Below are 20,209 nucleotides of genomic sequence, written 5' to 3' on the forward strand. Positions count from 1 at the left end.
TGTATAACTTAAGTGTTGTAACGATCAATTGCACCTGACCATCGTGATGCATTTTTAAAGAAAATGGACATACTTGAATATAATTGAGGAGCAAAAAATGAAACGGCTGACAACCGTGCCGATATCATTGTGTGAGATAAAATGAAAATGCTGCATTTGTCTGAAATTGTAACAATAACCGTGAATGAAATCATTGATGAGAGAATATGAAACTACCCAGCTTGAAAAAGTATTAACTTTTTTTAAATGCATCTCATCTGTCTTCATGAGAAACACTAATTTAGCGTGCATTTGTCCCAGGAATAAAAGGCGGAAAGGGCATGGAAAATAACAAAGCAAGTTATGTTAGCTCCTGTAAATTAATAAAACCTGGGTAAAACGTTTTGGACAGTGCAGGAAAGTGTGCTATTTATGGCTGGAACGACAGTTTCCATGTTATTTTGGGGGTGGGGGTGGGGGATTAGGATTGTTCCACTACCACTACCATTCCCGTCAACACTCTTCTGTCTCGCCTCATTTTAATCACGATTTCCAGCCCAATCGCAATTTCTTCGTTTTGGGACCCTCTCGCGCCTAATTCCATTTGCCTTTCTCCACTCAGATATTTTGTCCATTTATCAAGTTTAAACCTCTTAATACACCATTCCATCCCCATCCACTCGGTTCCGTTTGAAAAATGTTTCCTACCTTCCCTTTGCATGCTCATCTCCGATACATAGTTTTGACCTGAAATGTCAGCCACTTCTTTGCCCCACAGTACCTTCTTAATGTTCTTCTAGCAGTTTGCTTTAACACAGATTCCAGCATCTGGAGCCTTCTGTATTCGATTGTATGAACATGGTTGCGTTTGCCGTTGTGTCATGAAAAATGTCAAATTACGCATCGGACGATATAACATTTTGTGCTTTAGTCCTCTTCAACATCTTTTGTCAAAATTAGGTAAGGACAAGAACATCCATCCCAATTGCCAAAGGTCTCTGTACCCACTGAGGATATCAAAAATTATATGGCCAATTGACGAATAGGCAATGAGTTCAGTGTCTCACATCATATTTAGAATGTTGACATCTAAGAATAAGTACATAATGAAGTAAAATGTAGCAATGGTGATGAAGCAGGTCAGCAAGGCACTGCTAATATGGACTTAATTTCAAACCCAAAATTTAAAAAAAAAAGCTTATTTAGAGACATTTCCAAAATGTAAATATTCTTTTGCCCAAATATAAAAATCATTGGCAAGTTAGTTTTCAGCAACCAATTTTCTGACCAGGATGTCACAGAAGATTTTCAATAATGTTGGTTATTTTTAAAATTCTTTCTAAACAAGAATTCCCAGGTTAGATAATGAAAGATTATCAACGTGGAAATTGTTAGAACCGACACACTTATGATTGGTTACAGTTGACCACCTTATGTGGTAACTTGTCATTATGTTTTGAGCACTGTATTTTTCCACACAAAAGTGCCACTGTTGTGTCCAGCATTTTTCAGAACATTTGCTCATTGTCTGTGTACGACTTTAAACACACATAACAATAACTGCATTGTGGTTTAGCTTCACCTGGTTCTCAACGCAAATAAAACACTGTAAAAATTGGACAAGGGTCCAGTGTCACAAAAAGACAAGACATGAAGTGAAACTTCTGTTACTATTGTCCCAGGATAGTTAAAACTAAAACACTGTTAACTTGAGATACACACACACACCAAAATTAACTCTGTTGAATAGTACTGTATTAGACTTGCTAGCTCATGAAAAACGTAATAAACGCGTAGAAATGAATATTGCCAGTTATATTTAAGACATTTCATTTGGCTTTGACAGTGATTTGTTGTCTTAATTTCAGCTTCTGAAACACTTTTTGTTCACTTAAAATAAAACTGTACATTAAGTATCTTTAGTGATGATGGAGATCCCTTTCTAGGCCACATTGCAGCTCTATAAGAAGAATTTCAGGAAATCCAAGTGAGGGAATATGTTCCCTGTGGCTATTGGTGACGAACAGATATAACTATATAACCATATAACCGTTTACAGCACGGATAAGGAGTGAAAGATTAGATCACACGGAACAAGATGAACGGCAAAGGATTTATTAAGGACTAAAATATATATCTCCATTCGTCCTTGGTAAAACCAAGACGTCGGAGATAGGCTTCTGGGAATTATTTGTATTTATTTCAAGGTGGATTTATAATGAGCACGTCGTCGTTGGACAGGACTCTATATTGACGAGACTGAATGCAATCGATTGATTGCCTTTCGTGCAACACAAACAATCAGGGCTTCCGATTTTCAATGTGGCTATCGCGACTTCAAATTTCTCAAACAAAATTTGACTTTAAATTTTTTTGAATTGAAAGAAATCGGGGAAGACTTGCTCTGATGTTGTTCAAACCAAATGAAAAAAAGAATGAGTAACAAATATTGTCAAACTTCTGTTGAACATATTACAGGGACGTGCAAAATTTAGAGGCTATTTGTGTCCTGCAAGTTAAATTAGCCCAAGGTGCCCAGATTGTAAAAAAAACCAAATATCATATTGAAATGGGATTGGTAATTATCTGAAGAGGTAAAATAAATTAATTAGGTCAAGCACAGCCAGCTGAAGGATAAGAATCCTTACCCGCAAATATTGTTCCATCGATTTAATGTAATGACTTGACAAGCAAACGAATTGAGTGGGTAAGATAAATGCGCACTGTGCAATGTTCAAAGGTTTAGAGAAAGCGCCTCATCAGGTACCATTAAAGTGGCTGGACTGAGAACAGAACATTTGGCTTGAAAACAAAGATAGAAAGTTTTCTAAACTTGATACGGAAAACTGATGTAAACCCTGTAGAAGATGAGTAGTGGTGTTCGCTGGGGATTTGTTTCGGGGGTGTTCTATTGTTTTCTGTTATTCATAATGTGCAAATGACACAGGGCTTCGTTGCCTTATGCACTGTGTTTTGGATAACAACAGAATGCTGCGGGTGAGAGCAGGCAGGAACACGAGAAATAAGTTTTAATTGAGTAATACAAGGAATTGTTTATTTCAAAAGCAGTGATCTGTAGAGTGATCGATCGCTGAATGTAATGTAGGAAGAGACTGGGTGGTGTCCTTTCTTTGTGCCTCAACACAATTAATTCATCGACCTTCTAAATATTCGGTGATTGCACGGTTTAATAATTCCCTGGATCAACTTGCTCTCTATATTCTACTCCCAATCACATTTCTTCTAAAACATTTTTAGAGTCTGAATGTCGCAGATGAAATCACCACTTCTAATTGTCGCAGAAAAATTACAGAGTGCGGACTGTTTGTACCCTCTGATGAAGATAACCTGCTAGTTCTGCTGGGCAACACTTTTTGAAATTCAACTTAGTAATGGAGATAGATTTGATTAAATTTGAACAAAGGGTAATGCGCAACTTAGAGGGAAGAGTTTAGCTATTCGTGTTGCGTTTGTCTGCTGCTCTTAGACATCCTGCAGGAAGTGAATTGAGTTCAAGAGTTGGACTTCTCTTAAAATTTTCAAGTCGTTGATGAGATCACTATTCCCTGCAGATGTGGTCTTTTAACCATGGAATGGATATAATTAACACACACAAAAAAAAGAAAGATAAATTTCACAAGGATGTTGGGTGAAAGAAAAGAGAAGTTGGAAAGCCTCAGTGTTTCGGGTAGGGAGATTACATCGCGAGTGCGAAAGGGGAATATCAAGCCCAGAAAAGGGGCAAGGGGAAGGGCTGGGAAGGCCCATGAAGTGACAGAATACTGGACAGATGTTGGGAGATAGAGATTTGAGGAAATAGTCGGAACAGGAGGTGGAGCAGTAAATTAGAGATAGGAACTTTTGAACTGGTTGTGAATGGGGTGACTTAAAACTAGAAATCTCAATGTCCATGCCATTGGATTTCATGCTATTTACTAGGAATATAATATAATTTTAAAAAAATATATATATATATTCCTCGAATTTACGTGTACATTGGCAATACACGAGCCAAGGACTGAGATATCTCCATGGCAATGTTGAGAGAAATCAGATGGCTGGCAGCCTGAACCCAAGCTTGAAGCGACAACATAGCTCAACTGTTCGGCCTTCCATCTCTGCTCACGTTCTCGATTCCAGCATCTGGTGTATTTGTGATTTTCTTTTTTCGTGGATGTTGCCGGACTGGCGGCCCGACTTATTAGGAGAGCTCTGGGTTGTTTCCCCTGCACTGCAAGATGCTGCGTGGACATTGGAGATGGATATAAAATCATGAGTAGCACAGATAAGGCCTAAATTGGAGATTATGTCCACAGTTCGCTGCACTCTTGCATTTAAGCTTTAGATTTCGCCTCAGAGCTTGTGTCGGAGATAAATTAATCTATTCTCATTCAGTTTTATTGTAGCTCCGACCGTCAAATATTTTATTTTCTACTAAAGTATTAAGTATAGATTAATTCAGCATCAGGGAGCATCCGCGTGTTTTTAAGTGTTTGAACAATCAGTTGGGGTGGATTACATCTTCTTAATTTGCTCACATTCATCACACTTCCATGAACACTCCTTTCCACCTCGTTTTAGATTTCCAACTGCTGATATTTATCCGCGTAAGAGGATGCAAGTGAAAGTTTGAAGTTTAAATTTATCGTCACGTATATCAATATTCAGTGACAGATGTCATTAAGCGAGCACATCAGTTGACATTTTATATATAGGACAACAAATAAGACACCGTATAACAGTAGGAAAGTGCAGAGTTGCAAAGAGAAATTAGTTGATAGGGAGCAATGGAAACATTTTACAATTTTAGGGATCGTTCGGAATTCTAATAATGGTGGGAAAAAGGCATTTTGAATCTGGTAGCGCGTGATCTTATTGTCATGAACCTTCTTCCAGGCGGGAGAGGAGTGAAGAAATTGTGGCGGGGCGGGATGGGTCTTTCAATATTTTGGCTGCTTTTCCCAAGGCGGCAGGGACTACAGATGAAGCGTATGGTGAAAGTGGATTTGTGTGATGGGCTGAGCCATGCTCACAACCGCCTGCATTTTCTTGCTGCCTTGGAGGGAGCAGTAATGCAACCTGACAGAATGCTTTCAATGGTGCATTTGTAGAAGTAGTTAATTGGATGCTGGTTTTTGGTTTCTGCTCTATTGGCCAACTCATCAACGTGGGTCAAGTCATTTGAGATGTGTACCCCGTGGCACACATAGCCGTCTGCTATTTCAACCTCAGCACATTTGATGCGGACCGGGAGGTAAGCTCTGCCATTCCTCCGGAATTCTATAACCATCCCTTTTTTAAAAAACTTTATTTATTCGTTCAAAAAACAAATAACATGACATATACAATAATTAACCATAAACATGAACGTTACTTTATATATATATATATATATATATATATATGTGTGTGTGTGTGTGTGTGTGTATAGACCCCCCCCCCACCTTCAGCCAACTCTCCTAAGGAGAGCCATAAAGAAAGAAAAAAGAAAAAAAAATTAAAGAAAAATTAAATATACATATTAAGATCTAATCAATGTAAATTGAAATGCAAATATTCTGAATATAACGACCACTTATTAATAAAAAACTATAATTATCACGCAAAACATGTGTAAGTTTTTCCATTATTAAACAATATCTCATCTCATTATGCCATCTATTAATATCAATCATATTTGTATCTTTCCATGTACTAGCAATACATTTTTTTGCTACAGATAAAACTAAATATAGAAAAGCAAGCTGAAACTTATCTAATCCCAAGCTTTTCAGAGGTTGCAAACTACCCAATAAAAATACTGTCGGATCTAAAAGTATTTTAAGCTTATACAGGTATTCTAAAAGCGATTGAATTTTCTTTCAAAAAGATTGTATATGTATACATGACCAAACAGCATGAAAAAATGTTCCAACCGTATCACCACATCAAAAACACAAGTCTGATTCATGAAAATCATACCTTTTTAATTTTTCAGGTGTTAAATATAATTGATGTAAAAAATTATAGTTAATCATTGCATAACGGGGATTTATCAATCTTGTTACACTAATATAATGTTCCGTTGTTGAGCCACAGAGTTGCACCTGATAACTCAATAGGTAGAGATATATTATATTGAAATTATTGAAATAACACCACAAAAAGAAACACAAAGTACTATAACGGTCATATAAATGTATACATATTCATATAATACACACCCACCCACCCACCCACCCACCCACCCACTCACTCACTCACTCATTCCTGACACAAGCCATTGTTTTAATTTCACTAATCCCTCGGTCCTACATTGAATTTCTCTTGGATCTTGCCCTTGTCTTCGTTAAAAGGCCAATAATTTTGAAGCATGTCTTAGATAAGGTGAGAAATGTTTAAAAACAGAGAAAGCTATATGTAAAGATATCAGTAAGAATTAGAAAAATAAAAGAAGCTGGTTAAGGGTGGGTGGTGGGAAATGTTAACAAGGGTACAGACAAAATTTTTATTGCAGGATTCTAATTAGATAGGTACCGAGAGAAAAAATGAAATAAGTTTAACAATAATTTCACTTGCCTATCGAATGATATACAGTAAGTGTGCAGAAAACCAGCATGGCTGCAGGCAAAATAAATTAAGTGTAATCAGACCTTCTGCAGTGAGGTTTACAAAGGAAAAATGAAACATAGCAAAAAAAGTAGATGAAAAATACAGAAATACTGGAGGAACTCAGCGGGTGACTCAGTGTCCTTCTTACCTTAATGAAGGGCTCAGTCCCGAAAAGTCGGTTTGATATCTACTGTTTCCCTCCAGCATTTATTTGTTTTTATTCTATGATCACAGCATCTGGAACCTTTCATGTTTTACTCCAAGTAGAAGTAGAAGAGCACCCATATTTTATAATAAACGTGGGGGACTTATATTCATCTGAAAGGAATAACAATGCACAATCATAATCAAAAGTTTTCGGTCCAGAATTAAGTGGATTTTAGGACTGGAGGTAGTGAAATTAATAGAAAATGGTTCAAGCAATCGAATGAATTTAACCAACTGAATGTTAAAATGAATGAAATAAGAATTAAATACAACATAGATGAGTGTGCACACTGTTGGCATGTTATGAGAGCCTGAGCAGGAGAGGAAGTTTTTGGATGATATGAAGGTAATGCTGGACATAAACGTCATATGAAAAGAGGGCATGTCCAATTGTTTCAATCACAGATTGTCTTGTCACGATCAAAAATGTGCTGTATTTGCAATGCAACACCAAAGTACTAATCTAAAATATTTACAATTGCAAATTGCAAACGTCTAACACTAACGGGTCAGGAAACATAACGGAGATAGATATACAGGTGACTTGGTACGAGCAAAACAACATCTAGTATGATGTCAATAAAATTAAATAGCTGATGAAAAGCCGTTCATAAGAAGGGGTTGAAGACACTTCAGTCTGCATTACAAGATTATCCACTGAATAATAGACATCGGTAAACCCATTGGAGTAAATAATTCCCATGAACTTTACTGATCCATCAGCTCTATTTCTTGAATAGCATGAGGAAATTTGGCATGTCACCTGCCCCACTTACCAATTTCTACAGTTGCACTATTGAAATTATAATGTCAGGGCACATAACTGCATGGAAATGGAAATACTCTGCCCACAATTGAATGAAGCCGCAGAAGGTTTTTTTAAAAACTTTATTTATTTGTTCAACATACAGATAATATGTAACATACATATCAATAAACTAAACATGAATGATATATTTTATATATATAAAAGAATAAAGAAAGAAAAAATAAAAAGAGAAAAAAAGAAGACCCTGCTTCCAGCCAACTCTCCTAAGGAGAGCCATAAAGAGAAAAAAAAAAAAAAATTAAGCATACATATTAAGATCTAATCAATGTAAATATTTTGAATATAACCACTTATTAATAAAAAAGCTATAGTTATGTGAAACATATGTGTTTTTTTCATTATTAAACAATATTTCATCTCATTATGCTATCTATTAATATCAATCATATTCGTATCTTTCCACGTACTAGCAATACATATTTTCACTACAGATAATGCTAAATATACAAAAGCAAGTTGAAATTTATCTAATCCCAGACCACTAACCAATAAAAATACTGTCGGATCTAAAGGTATTTTAATCTTATACAGGTATTCCAGAAACAATTGTACTTTCTTCCAACAAGATTGTATATATCTTCTTTGGCTTGGCTTCGCGGACGAAGATTTATGGAGGGGGTAAAAAGTCCACGTCAGCTGCAGGCTCGTTTGTGGCTGACAAGTCCGATGCGGGACAGGCAGACACGGTTGCAGCGGTTGCAGGGGAAAATTGGTTGGTTGGGGTTGGGTGTTGGGTTTTTCCTCCTTTGCCTTTTGTCAGTGAGGTGGGCTCTGCGGTCTTCTTCAAAGGAGGTTGCTGCCCGCCAAACTGTGAGGTGCCAAGATGCACGGTTTGAGGCGTTATCAGCCCACTGGCGGTGGTCAATGTGGCAGGCACCAAGAGATTTCTTTAGGCAGTCCTTGTACCTTTTCTTTGGTGCACCTCTGTCACGGTGGCCAGTGGAGAGCTCGCCATATAACACGATCTTGGGAAGGCGATGGTCCTCCATTCTGGAGACGTGACCCATCCAGCGCAGCTGGATCTTCAGCAGCGTGGACTCGATGCTGTCGACCTCTGCCATCTCGAGTACTTCGACGTTAGGGATGAAAGCGCTCCAATGGATGTTGAGGATGGAGCGGAGACAACGCTGGTGGATGCGTTCTAGGAGCCGTAGGTGGTGCCGGTAGAGGACCCATGATTCGGAGCCGAACAGGAGTGTGGGTATGACAACGGCTCTGTATACGCTTATCTTTGTGAGGTTTTTCAGTTGGTTGTTTTTCCAGGCTCTTTTGTGTAGTCTTCCAAAGGCGCTATTTGCCTTGGCGAGTCTGTTGTCTATCTCATTGTCGATCCTTGCATCTGATGAAATGGTGCAGCCGAGAGAGGTAAACTGGTTGACCGTTTTGAGCTTCTCCGGCACTTCTTAACTTGCTCAATGTTCCAGCATCTGCAGCTTGTGCGTTAATTTCACTTCACAGAAAGCCTTAGTTGTGCGAATGGGCAGAGCTACAACGCTTTAAATTACTTAAACGTGAATACGATCATGCAGCAGTGGAATGAGCGTCAGAAAAGTATCATGAAAGCATGCTTGATAGCAGAATAAATCAATCCCTCGACTCGATTCCTCTTTTCAACGAAGTCTCAGCTAATTATAGTCACCAGGTTTTGATTCTTTTCCAGTGAACTTCTAACCTATAAAAAATAAACAATCTCTGTTAAGAATGTCGAAACGCCTGTCAAAATGTAAACCTTTTTTTTCTCCAGATTTTCACTTTGTTTTGCTCACATATCCTGTGCAAATTATAGTTTTCTGAAATGATAAATGAAACCATCTAAAAGCATTCATCTCTAAGGCGCCAGTTCTCTTCTTCAAATTCCAGTTTGTTCCTGTGTAGCTAATGGAGAGGAAAAAATAGCTTTGAAAACCATTTGGATATCTGTGGACTGTTCTACATGATAGAAATAGGTATTGACATTTAGTCGTGTAAAGCTTGAAAAAGACCATCGGAATTCTCAATCAGGGGAAGTAACAAGGGTGTGTAATGTTATAATTTCATGGATAATGTTACTGAGAGGAGATTTTCTTTTAATACATGTAAATATTAGAATTTTAAATCGTTAAATGCTTTTAGAAAATTCAGGTTTTATTCTCCTTTTGTTCTGGTCAGTATTGCAGTATCTCGAGTAGCATATTATTATTTTACAAATATCGCTGGACGTACTCAGCAAGCCAGATAGGATCCAGCAGAGTTGTAGTGCCATACAACACTGAACCAGTCCTTGCAGCCTCCCTGTTTGTTTCGGGCAGGAAGAGCATTTACTACCCAAACGCATTTCCAGTATTCGACCTGTGGCATATTGTGCCATCAAGTGCTCATTTCAATGTTCGACGGAACACCAATCGATGAGGTAGCGCATTCAATTTTTAAACCACCCCTTCATATTGAGGCATACCTATTAATTTTCGCGACTGATGTCGCTCCATTCGCTGAGTTCCTCCAGCAAACAAATTTTCTTTTGTTTCTGATTAGAGCATACGGAGTACTTGGTATCAATCTAATTCTCCCATCTCCGAAGGATTCTTCACGCAAGGCGTAGAGTTCCTCACGAGCTTCTAAATCTATCCCCCATGTAATTTTCTGCAATAATGTTAGGGCCCCCTCCGACTTCTATACCGCAAGCAAAACAGTCGTATCTTCCCATTTACTTCTCATATACATGGGTAACATCTCAGTGAATCTTTTCCATGCGGTATACAGTCTCGCTGCATGGTGACCAGAACTGTACACTATAGATCAATTATAGCCTGACTGTTATCTTACTCAATTGTACAACAACTTCCTTGCTCTAATATACTTTACTTGGCTAGTGAGCGCAAATATCTAATCTACTTTCCGAACACCAAATCGACTTGTGCTCATTTCCTTAGGAATAAAAATGCTTTGGTTTCTCTCTGTTTGTCAGAGTTCAACTATGTATATTCAGCGTCATTGTCAAAACGCATCATCTCTCAATTCCGATTGAATTCACTCTGTTATTGCTTTGTACATCCTGCTAACCCGGCAATGGCATTGTGTAAGAGAAAACTACTCGAGGAACAAAAACCCTAGACCATTGTCTTTGCATTATAATCACTGTGAATTTTAGATCTAGCTTGCTAGGTTGTCTCATATCTTATGGATTCTGATATATTGGAACATTCTCCCAAGTGAGTCATTCTCAGCAGCCAATTGAAGTCAATTCTGATTTTTCAGATAGGATCTCCCCTCAATAAAGTCTCTTTAATTGCCTCTAAAAGTGCAGAATTTGCTCCGTCCTTCCGATATTTTCAAATCAAGTTTATTGTCATCTGATTGTACAAGTACAACCCGACGAAAGAGCGTTCACTGGTCCTTGGTGCAAAACATGCAGAAACACAACCAGACATAACATACTTGCATAGAAACAATACATATGCATGACAAGTAATTCAACTGTACAAATACACAAATAGATATTATTTTATGCATGTGAGAGTCTCGGATGGTTAGTGTGAGCAGTTCCTTTTGTGGTTCAGCCTTCTCACTGGCTGTGGGAGGAAGCTATTCCTCACCCTTGTGCTGCTGCTCTAATACTCCTGTAAATCCTTCAAATGGGAGCAACTGAAAGATGCTGCTTGCAGGGGAATAGAGATCCCCAATGATTTTGCGTGTCCACTTCAGACAATAATCACATCGATTGCGGTGGGAGTGGGGTTGGGGGGTTGGGTAGGGGGTAGGATGCAGACCCCATTGTTATTTTCTGCCGCTCTCATGGTCCTGTGGACTGTCTTCTGATCCATTTCTCTGCAGCAACCGTACCTCACCGTGCTGCAGACTGCCAGGACGCTCTCTATAGAGCTCCTATGGAAGGTTGACACAATGCCTGTAGTTTATTTACTTTTCCTGATAACTTAAATCTATTGGAAAACCGGACCGAAAAGCCCCTTAAATTATTTCTTATAAGAAGAACAATCACAGACCTTTCATTAATTTATTTTTCTCATGTTCAACACCGTTTCGTTTAACATCTTCACATTATGAATATCCTCTCGCACTTTCTGAAATCATGGAGTTTTAAATCTGTTGCCATAGTTTAGTAGTGGCTTATCGCTTAGTTCATAACCTATCCATGTATGCCAAACGTCCAAAAGGTTTGTTAACTCCCTTCTTACTTTGCATTGCCCGCTTCATACAACGACCTGCGATTTAATTTACCAGTATGTCATGGTGTTTTCCTCGTATCCTCCTGTCCATTTTGTCATAATAGAAAAATTCATACTTCTACCCATTAAATTCCTCATGTGTCTTGCCTGCCATTGGTCTTGCCAACTATATTACTTCTGTCGATAATTGCTGAGTTGTCACGTTGAAAGTGTGGCAATGTTTCAAATACAAGAAAGTCCGGAATTCTAGCAAAAATGCATACATCGAAATACTGGGACAGAAACACATATCTTCATTATACGAAAACATGTTCTGCAGATACTAGAATGTAGAAATAATAAATGTTGCCCTTTTTAACGATATGTCCGGCTTTATTCGTGCACAGCATGAATTTAACTCAGATCACGGACAGCTGCAAGATCTCCAGCGGTCACATCACAATGCTTTCCACTGGCATACTGCCAGCCACAAATGGTCCCAGTATAGCATCATGTTGCAGATCAGATACCTTGACGGTTTACTCTCAAGCGGGTACCTTGATGGTTTATTCTCATAGCAACATGTTGAATTGAACATGTCAGAAACTAAATTCGTACAGAGTCAAAATTGACCGTCGTGTATCACAAACATTTATATCGTTCCAGAAATAACTACTTTATAATCGTTATTATTGTACATCATTGATTAAATATTGCAATTTATTCAACAGTCCTTCTGCAGTTTGACATTGGGATGCGAAAACATTGCTATTTGTCTTCTGTCTTGCACCTTATTAAGGTTTTGAAAAGACGATCTACAACATTGACAGCCTCATTTCCCTCCCTATGTCTACTGGTTCTCTCGCATCAACGGCGAAATCATGGATCACCGAAAAGATGACCATTTCTTACACACGTGCAGACTGATAACTGTTCTACTTTTTGTGATACAAACGTTGAGCGGAGAGGAGTTGAATCAACATGTTTGTTTTGGCGCACATAATTAACGACAGCCTCAGTGGATCTGAATATGTCACAAGGGATTCACTTCCTCTATTAATGTGGTATTTATTTTGCAGTTGCCGTTAGTTGAAAGTGAGGGTACCAGCTCCCGCTTTGCCAGTCTCTAGAAGGATTTACATCTGAAAACAGAAGTGCAGAAATGTTCACTGATATGGATATAGGAACCGTGGATCAGAATGATATTTTCTGGGCGTTCGAAGTGTTTTTGAGACGGGATGAACGCCCATTGCATTGGCGAATATATTATCTGGTCCGAGGAATTCAAGTTATCTACTATCCCATCTTGGCTATGACTGCTCTTCCTGGTAAGCTTTTCTGCGCACGATATTGATCCGAAACGATTCTCATTTTATTCTTTCCAACTTTTGTTGATTCTGCTTTCTTGAATCCCTGTGTATTAACTTGCCAAATTACAGCTAACAGCAATATTGTTTCAAATTTACGATCACATACTAGCACTTTGTGTTCCTGGTACGTTGATACATCCATTTAGTAATCCATCCTTCCAAAAGTAGAACATTTATTGTTGCGCCACAAACAACATTCAAGACAGAATGAACTGCTTGGCAACCTCGTATTTCCATTTGTCCCAATAATTTCACGTAGGCAATTAAATTGTCTTCAACAATAAAAATATATTCGTCCCTACCCGAGAGGGCCTGATACTGGACGACATTTTGGGAAACGTAGCAGGGAAAGTACCTGAAATGTCCATCAGAGATCACTTCGTGACCAGTTACGGTAACCCCTTCAGTGTTGAAATTACTGGAAAAGACAGGATTGGCCCACAGTTGAAAGTTCTAAACTAGTTATCAGGGCATCTGACAAGTGGAAGGCTTTCAAAGGAAGATAGGGGGTGTTTGGTAGATGGAAATGGTCAGCGTGATCATGAAATAATTTAGTATGCAATAAATGTCTGCAAATATCTTCAGGAAATCATGGAAAGCAAAGGGAACCCATTCAAAAACGAACAATGGCTATTATTTCAGTTTAGTTGTCATAGGATTCATTTGGCTCCGGGAGACAAATTATTGAAGCAATTAAGAATGGTCTCACTAAACTAAAGCTTGATACTGTAACTATAGATTGTTCCAGCTGAGGAGCGGCACTCTTTATCGCGCTTCGAGATAAGAATATACAGCTTATTTTCCCCTTCCGTGGCGGACCGTGCAATTTTCACGTGGTGTTCATTCTTATTCTCACAATTATATGCAAAACAAAGAGGAATAATAACAATTAGTGCTGGAAATCTGAAAAACAGGCCGAATGCACTGCAGCAAAAAAAAAACAGATCATGGGACAACAGTGGAAAGAGATGCTAAGTTAATGATTAAAGTCCTTTGTCATTTATGACGTTGAAGCATGCGATGCGTCGCAGTCAGCACTGCGTGTACAAGCGTGTATGCTTGCGTGCCGTGACCATGCATTAGGCTTTTGTAATGCAGCATCTTTTGCATTGGTATCTTGTCCCATTCAATGGAACGGTGCAGAGCCATTTCATTGAACGAAATGGTCACCCAAGAAAGGTCTTGCACATCTGGAACAAATATGTTCACAGCAAAGGGTGTGATAGAATATGATCTTATTTGAAATATTGAGGAATTCATATTGAAGAATTTGCTGAAACTATGGACAATGCTGTGGACATTTGACAAGTTAGTGCTAATTGAAATGACGTCATTAAAGCTAGAAGGAGGAGCCGCTCTAGTTGTGAAAAAGCTCTATGCAAGGGTTTTGACCGAGTGCACAGAAAGACAAAAGAGAGAGAGAGAGAGAGAGACAGAGAGAAAAAATAGAGAGAGATATAGAGCTGTACATTGTAAGCTAAGAAACTTGTTAGAACTGAAACAGAAGCTCCAGAGTGGTGGATAGCTGGAAGTACTATTTGTCTGATATTTCCCTTTGAATAAATGAAACAGAAATGCACTCTGTAATAGCCTGAAAGAAAGATGGACATCCCTGATGGGGCAAGTTTCATCAGCAAGGCACTGATGTGCCTAATGGTGGTACCTCAGTTGTGGAAATCCTGGAACAGCAAATCACTCTCTGCAAACGCAACAAGAACCTTCTGGGTGGTAAACATTTACTTTTCAAGCACCAAAGCCTATGGAACTTGATACATGTTAAATTCTGTGCACAGTATAAGAATGGCCTGCAACCAGAGAACTTGGAAGAATGACATTTACATTTACACACACATCACATACACATGCGCATTGAATTAGAAGGGAGTTAAATTGGGTTTAGTTAAGTTAATAGAGTTAAGTGAAAGCTTGATTCTGTTTTCATGTTTAAAGATAATTAAAAACAATATTTGGTTAGGTAACTATTTGTCTTGGTGATTGTATATTACCGCTGGGTTTTGGGGTCCTTTTAGGCTCGTAACAAGGGACACTTGCATTCATTGCAATGTTCCACGAAAACGGTTCAACGCAATTTAGTTTAATTTACATGTTAAACGCTGAATCTATGATTTTTGTACTTACCTAAATTATCCCGGTGTAATTGTCTCCATATATCATAGAAACAGAAAATATCAGCATAGAAATGGGCCCCCAATTTCTTCTAGTCTGTGCCGAACTATTATTTTGCCTGGTCCAACTGACCATATCCTTCCCATCAACATATCTCTGCAAAAGCGACACATTCACTGCTTCAGCTGGTTGCTGGTTCCCTGCTCCACCACTCACTTCTATGGTATATATCATCCTCTACTCCTCTATCTGCCCTGGTGCTTTGGTTCCCAACCTCCCTACAAATGTTGTTTGAATACTCAGGATCTGGTACCACAAGGATGTATTCCCACAAGGATCTTTGTCCCACTCCAGATTCGATGCAAAATGGCTTTCAGGTACAGACCACTCATTTCTTGAAAGAGAGCTCAATAATTCAAAATCCTCCCTCCTGCACCATCTCATTAACCATATATTATGCTGCATTATCCTCCTATTTCTTACCTAATCGGTACGTTGCACAGGTAACAATACTGGGATCATAATCCTGGAGGTCCTGGCCTTCAACTGCACAGGTAACTCTTTGAACTCACTTAGTAGGAGCTCATCACTCTTCCTATCCACACCGTTGGACCCTACATGTTCCACGAATTCTGGCTTTCACCCTAACTCTTTAGAAGATCTCCGGGACTCTGTCACTAAGGGGAAATATCATCCGGTTTCGTGATCTCTTCCACATCATCTCATCTCATCATTGTTCCCCTCATGAGTGAACTCCTGGTCACTGCATATGGCCTTATCCACAGGGTTACACTCTGTTCCAGAGGCCTTACCTTCGGTGTTTGTACCTGGTATGTGGTCATTTTCAAGCGTATGTCCACTGTCTGTTCCCTTATCCTTTCCCTTCTGTCTCCTGGGTGTGACTCCTTCCTGTAATTTATGTTTAGCACCTCATCAGCCTCCCGAACGTTCCGTAGTTCATCCTACCCAAGCTCTAATACCTTAATATAATTTTTTAACGAGCTGCAATTGGAAGCATGTCTTACCTATGACGTGGTCAGGGTAAATGCATTTTTGACCGGCTGAGCACCCGTAGTGTGGGCGCCCTAATCCAACACATGAGTAGCGTCATTATTGGGAGACAAGTATCAAAGGACAAGGAAGTAAATTTTCGATGCAATCTAAAAGAGGTTAATCAGATTGCGAAGAAGTGGATTGGAGCTACTAACCATGTCAAAACACGAACAGAAATGAATTTCAACCTACCGGAGAAGATCTTTATTGAGTTTACTTGTCAACAACCCCACAAAAAATGCCACTGTGAGAGATGGGAAAATTGATCTAAAATTATGAACATGGAAGAAACTAAAGTCCATCAGTAAATGGCTGTAACCAGTTCAAACAGGATAAGCTTGGGGCTTAGGATGCAGGAAAGCAGAGTCAGCACGATTAACATAAGAATCTTCTAGTCTTTGTGACAAGACCATAAGACTAAGATAAGGAATGGTAAGGTACAATAGAATGTAGGAAGTTGAGGTAGTCTGGATCAGATAAGGGTCTCCTAGCCCTGGACAGAAGTACCAAGTCATACATTTCTAATTAGCTAACCTTACACAGATTTATACATGTTAAATTAGCCAACCCTAGACAGGATGAGCCAACTCTGCATATCAAGAGACTGTAGCCCCGAGAATCAGGAAGGTGTGAATAAGGACAATAACATGAAGGGACACCGACAGGATACCCCCCCCCCCCCCCCTGGTCCTCCAAGTATACTGAAATTGCACGTAGGCAGGCAGGATTGCCTAATGCCAAACCTCTCCAGCAGGAGGCAGAAGAATGTAAGGGGGAGGGTATTCCTATACTGAAATCAACTGTATAAAAGTTGGGTGAGCCCCAGTGTATGTGTGTATTCCCAGGGTAAGGGGAAGCACCCAACTTTGCATTGTTGTAGTAATAAATGTTCTTTGTTCTCAATTTTTGTCTCGAGCAATTTCTTTAAAGGTACTTTAATTTCTAACACCACCGTGCTCAATCTGTTCCCAACAATAAATTTGCCAGATTCCTCCCAACATACATCGCCAGATTTTAAATGTCTTTCTCTCTGCACCGGTTAATTATATGGAATAAAGCTCAGCATTTGGATGAACCCTTCTCCATTGACAATGGTGTGAAGCAAGGCTGCGTTCTTGCACCAACCCTCTTTTCAATCTTCTTCAGCATGATGCTGAACCAAGCCATGAAAGACCTCAACAATGAAGACGCTGTTTACATCCGGTACCGCATGGATGGCAATCTCTTCAATCTGAGGCGCATGCAAGCTCACACCAAGACGCAAGAGCAACTTGTCCATGAACTACTCTTTGAAGACGATGCCGCTTTAGTTGCCCATTCTGAGCCAGCTCTTAAGTGCTTGACGTCCTGTTTTGCGGAAACTGCCAAAATGTTTGGCCTGGAAGTCAGCCTGAAGAAAATGGAGGTCCTCCATCAGCCAGCTCCCCACCATGACTACCAGCCACCCCACATCTCCATTGGGCACACAAAACTCAAAACGGTCAACCAGTTTACCTACCTCGGCTGCACCATTTCATCAGATGGAAGGATCGACAACGAGATAGACAACAGACTCGCCAAGGCAAATAGCGCCTTTGGAAGACTACACAAAAGAGTCTGGAAAAACAACCAACTGAAAAACCTCACAAAGATAAGCGTATACAGAGCCGTTGTCATACCCACACTCCTGTTCGGCTCCGAATCATGGGTCCTCTACCGGCATCACCTATGGCTCCTAGAACGCTTCCACCAGCGTTGTCTCCACTCCATCCTCAACATTCATTGGAGCGACTTCATCCCTAACATCGAAGTACTCGAGATGGCAGAGGCCGACAGCATGGAATCCACGCTGCTGAAGATCCAGCTGAGCTGGGTAGGTCACGCCTCCAGAATGGAGGACCATCACCTTCCCAAGATCGTTATATGGCGAGCTCTCCACTGGCCACCGTGACAAAGGTGCACCAAAGAAGAGGTACAAGGACTGCCTAAAGAAATCTCTAGGTGCCTGCCACATTGACCACCGCCAGTGGGCTGATATTGCCTCAAATCGTGCATCTTGGCGCCTCACAGTTTGGCGGGCAGCAACCTCCTTTGAAGAAGACTGCAGAGCCCACCTCACTGACAAAAGACAAAGGAGGAAAAACCCAACACCCAACCCCAACCAACCAATTTTCCCCTGCAACCGCTGCAACCGTGTCTGCCTGTCCCGCATTGGACTTGTCAGCCACAAAAGAGCGTGCAGCTGACGTGGACATTTACCCCCTCCATAAATCTTCATCCGCGAAGCCAAGCCAAAGAGAATGGAACGTGTTCTAAAATTACAGTAAAATGGACACGGAAGCACCCTTGTAGTGCCGGCAGTTATGGTAATCGAGCTGGTATCAATCACATGGATTTATTTTGGAAGTACCCCACAGTGCATAGTCCTGGCTATGAGTAAGATGCGTATGTAACCCGGCAGAGATGCATGGCAAGAAATTGCTTTTACACAGGATGCTCGTTTCTGGTCACCAACTCTCCCCACAGTTACAATCCATAAACATGGCTCGACCTTCCTTTAGTTTTCGGGGGATTTGTAAAGTAACCAGTCGTTTACTGTTTATTTCTGAACTCTATTCAGCGTCAGAAATATAATTTATTTTCCTTTTTTTACAGTAATATCAGTGACTATTAAGATCCTGTCCCGAGGGAACTGCGGTCTGTCCAAAAATGTCACGCTTTACCTCCTTGCAATGGCGGCGGCGGATCTACTGATCGTTATCTTCGATCTGATAATGAGGCAGATACCAATTGCCTACAGGTACTACTTCCGTTTCCTCAAGTCCATCCCTTTGTGTAATATTCACGCCGTCCTTGTTTATACAGTGACAGATTGGTCTGTCTGGAACACCGTCGCATTCACCTTTGATCGGTTTGTAGCCATTTGTTACCAGAAGATGAAAAGGAATTATTGCACCGAGAAAACGGCGACGTTTGTACTTGGAACGGTGAGCGTGCTAAGTTTTTCGAAGAACATTTTCTGGTATTTTATGTTCACAGGTGAATATTTCACTGATAATACCCCTTGGTTTTGTTTGACAAGAGAAGGTGTTCGGACATCAGAGAACTGGGCAACAGCCACATTCGTTCATCATATCTTCACACCGGCAATCCCCTTTGTCCTCATTTTGCTGCTCAATGGGTTAACTGTAAGACATATTCTGGTGACTAGCAGGGTGCGCAGAAGACTTCGAGGTGCCAGCAGTCGGGAGAGTTTTCGAGACCCAGAGATGGAGAGCCGCAGGAAATCCGTCACTTTGCTGTATGCTATCTCGGCGAATTTCATCCTGTTATGGTCGCTGTTCACAGGGTATTTCATATGGGTCCAGTTGTATTATGTTCGCATTGTGTTTGTCAGTCCAGCTATTTTTGTGCAAGACCTAGGTTTCATGCTGCAGCTGTTGAGCTGCTGTACAAACACGGCCCTTTACACCATTACCCAGAAAAAGCTCAGGGAACAACTGAAGGAACTAGTGAAATCTTCCATCTCTCGAGTTGTGAAATGTGCTCAATGACGCGAGGAGCCATGAAATCTTTATCGTCAGGCGCAATTTAAATAATTAATTTGACAACGAGGTGTGATCAAATAAAATATCAGCCCTCAGAGGGAAAGAGCGATTGACGTAATCCCAAAGGAAACCTCGGAGTAAAGTCCCTCGAACTAATGATCAAAATTAAACAGACTTCAAATGACACAAACTAGTTCATCTACGACGATGACCATGGGACCTGCAATTAAAATAATGCTTCGTACCTCACAAGGAATTCAATCTGTTCTTGCATTCCCGATACGTTAACCAAACCGAACCTCATGCAGTTACTGAAAATAGTATAGAGCTCAGAAATACCGTGGCTGTGCCGACGTAGAAAGGTAGCTAAATTGGTGGAGCTCA

At 40.1% G+C, this 20,209-nt stretch overlaps 2 protein-coding genes across 3 annotated transcripts in view; both read left to right on the forward strand.

The window, feature by feature from the left end:
- LOC138764905 (probable G-protein coupled receptor 139) overlaps positions 1–20,209 on the forward strand; it is a 138,712-nt gene that overhangs the window by 36,539 nt on the left and 81,964 nt on the right. The gene's annotated exons all lie outside the window — the stretch shown is intronic.
- Positions 12,265–20,077, forward strand: LOC138764903 (probable G-protein coupled receptor 139). Its single transcript, XM_069941331.1, has 2 exons — positions 12,265–13,076; positions 18,933–20,077. The coding sequence occupies exons 1-2, from the start codon at positions 12,911–12,913 to the stop codon at positions 19,829–19,831; spliced, it is 1,065 nt and encodes a 354-aa protein (XP_069797432.1). The 5' UTR covers positions 12,265–12,910; the 3' UTR covers positions 19,832–20,077.

The sequence above is a fragment of the Narcine bancroftii genome, chromosome 5, assembly GCF_036971445.1.
Source record: "Narcine bancroftii isolate sNarBan1 chromosome 5, sNarBan1.hap1, whole genome shotgun sequence".
NCBI lineage: Eukaryota > Metazoa > Chordata > Chondrichthyes > Torpediniformes > Narcinidae > Narcine > Narcine bancroftii.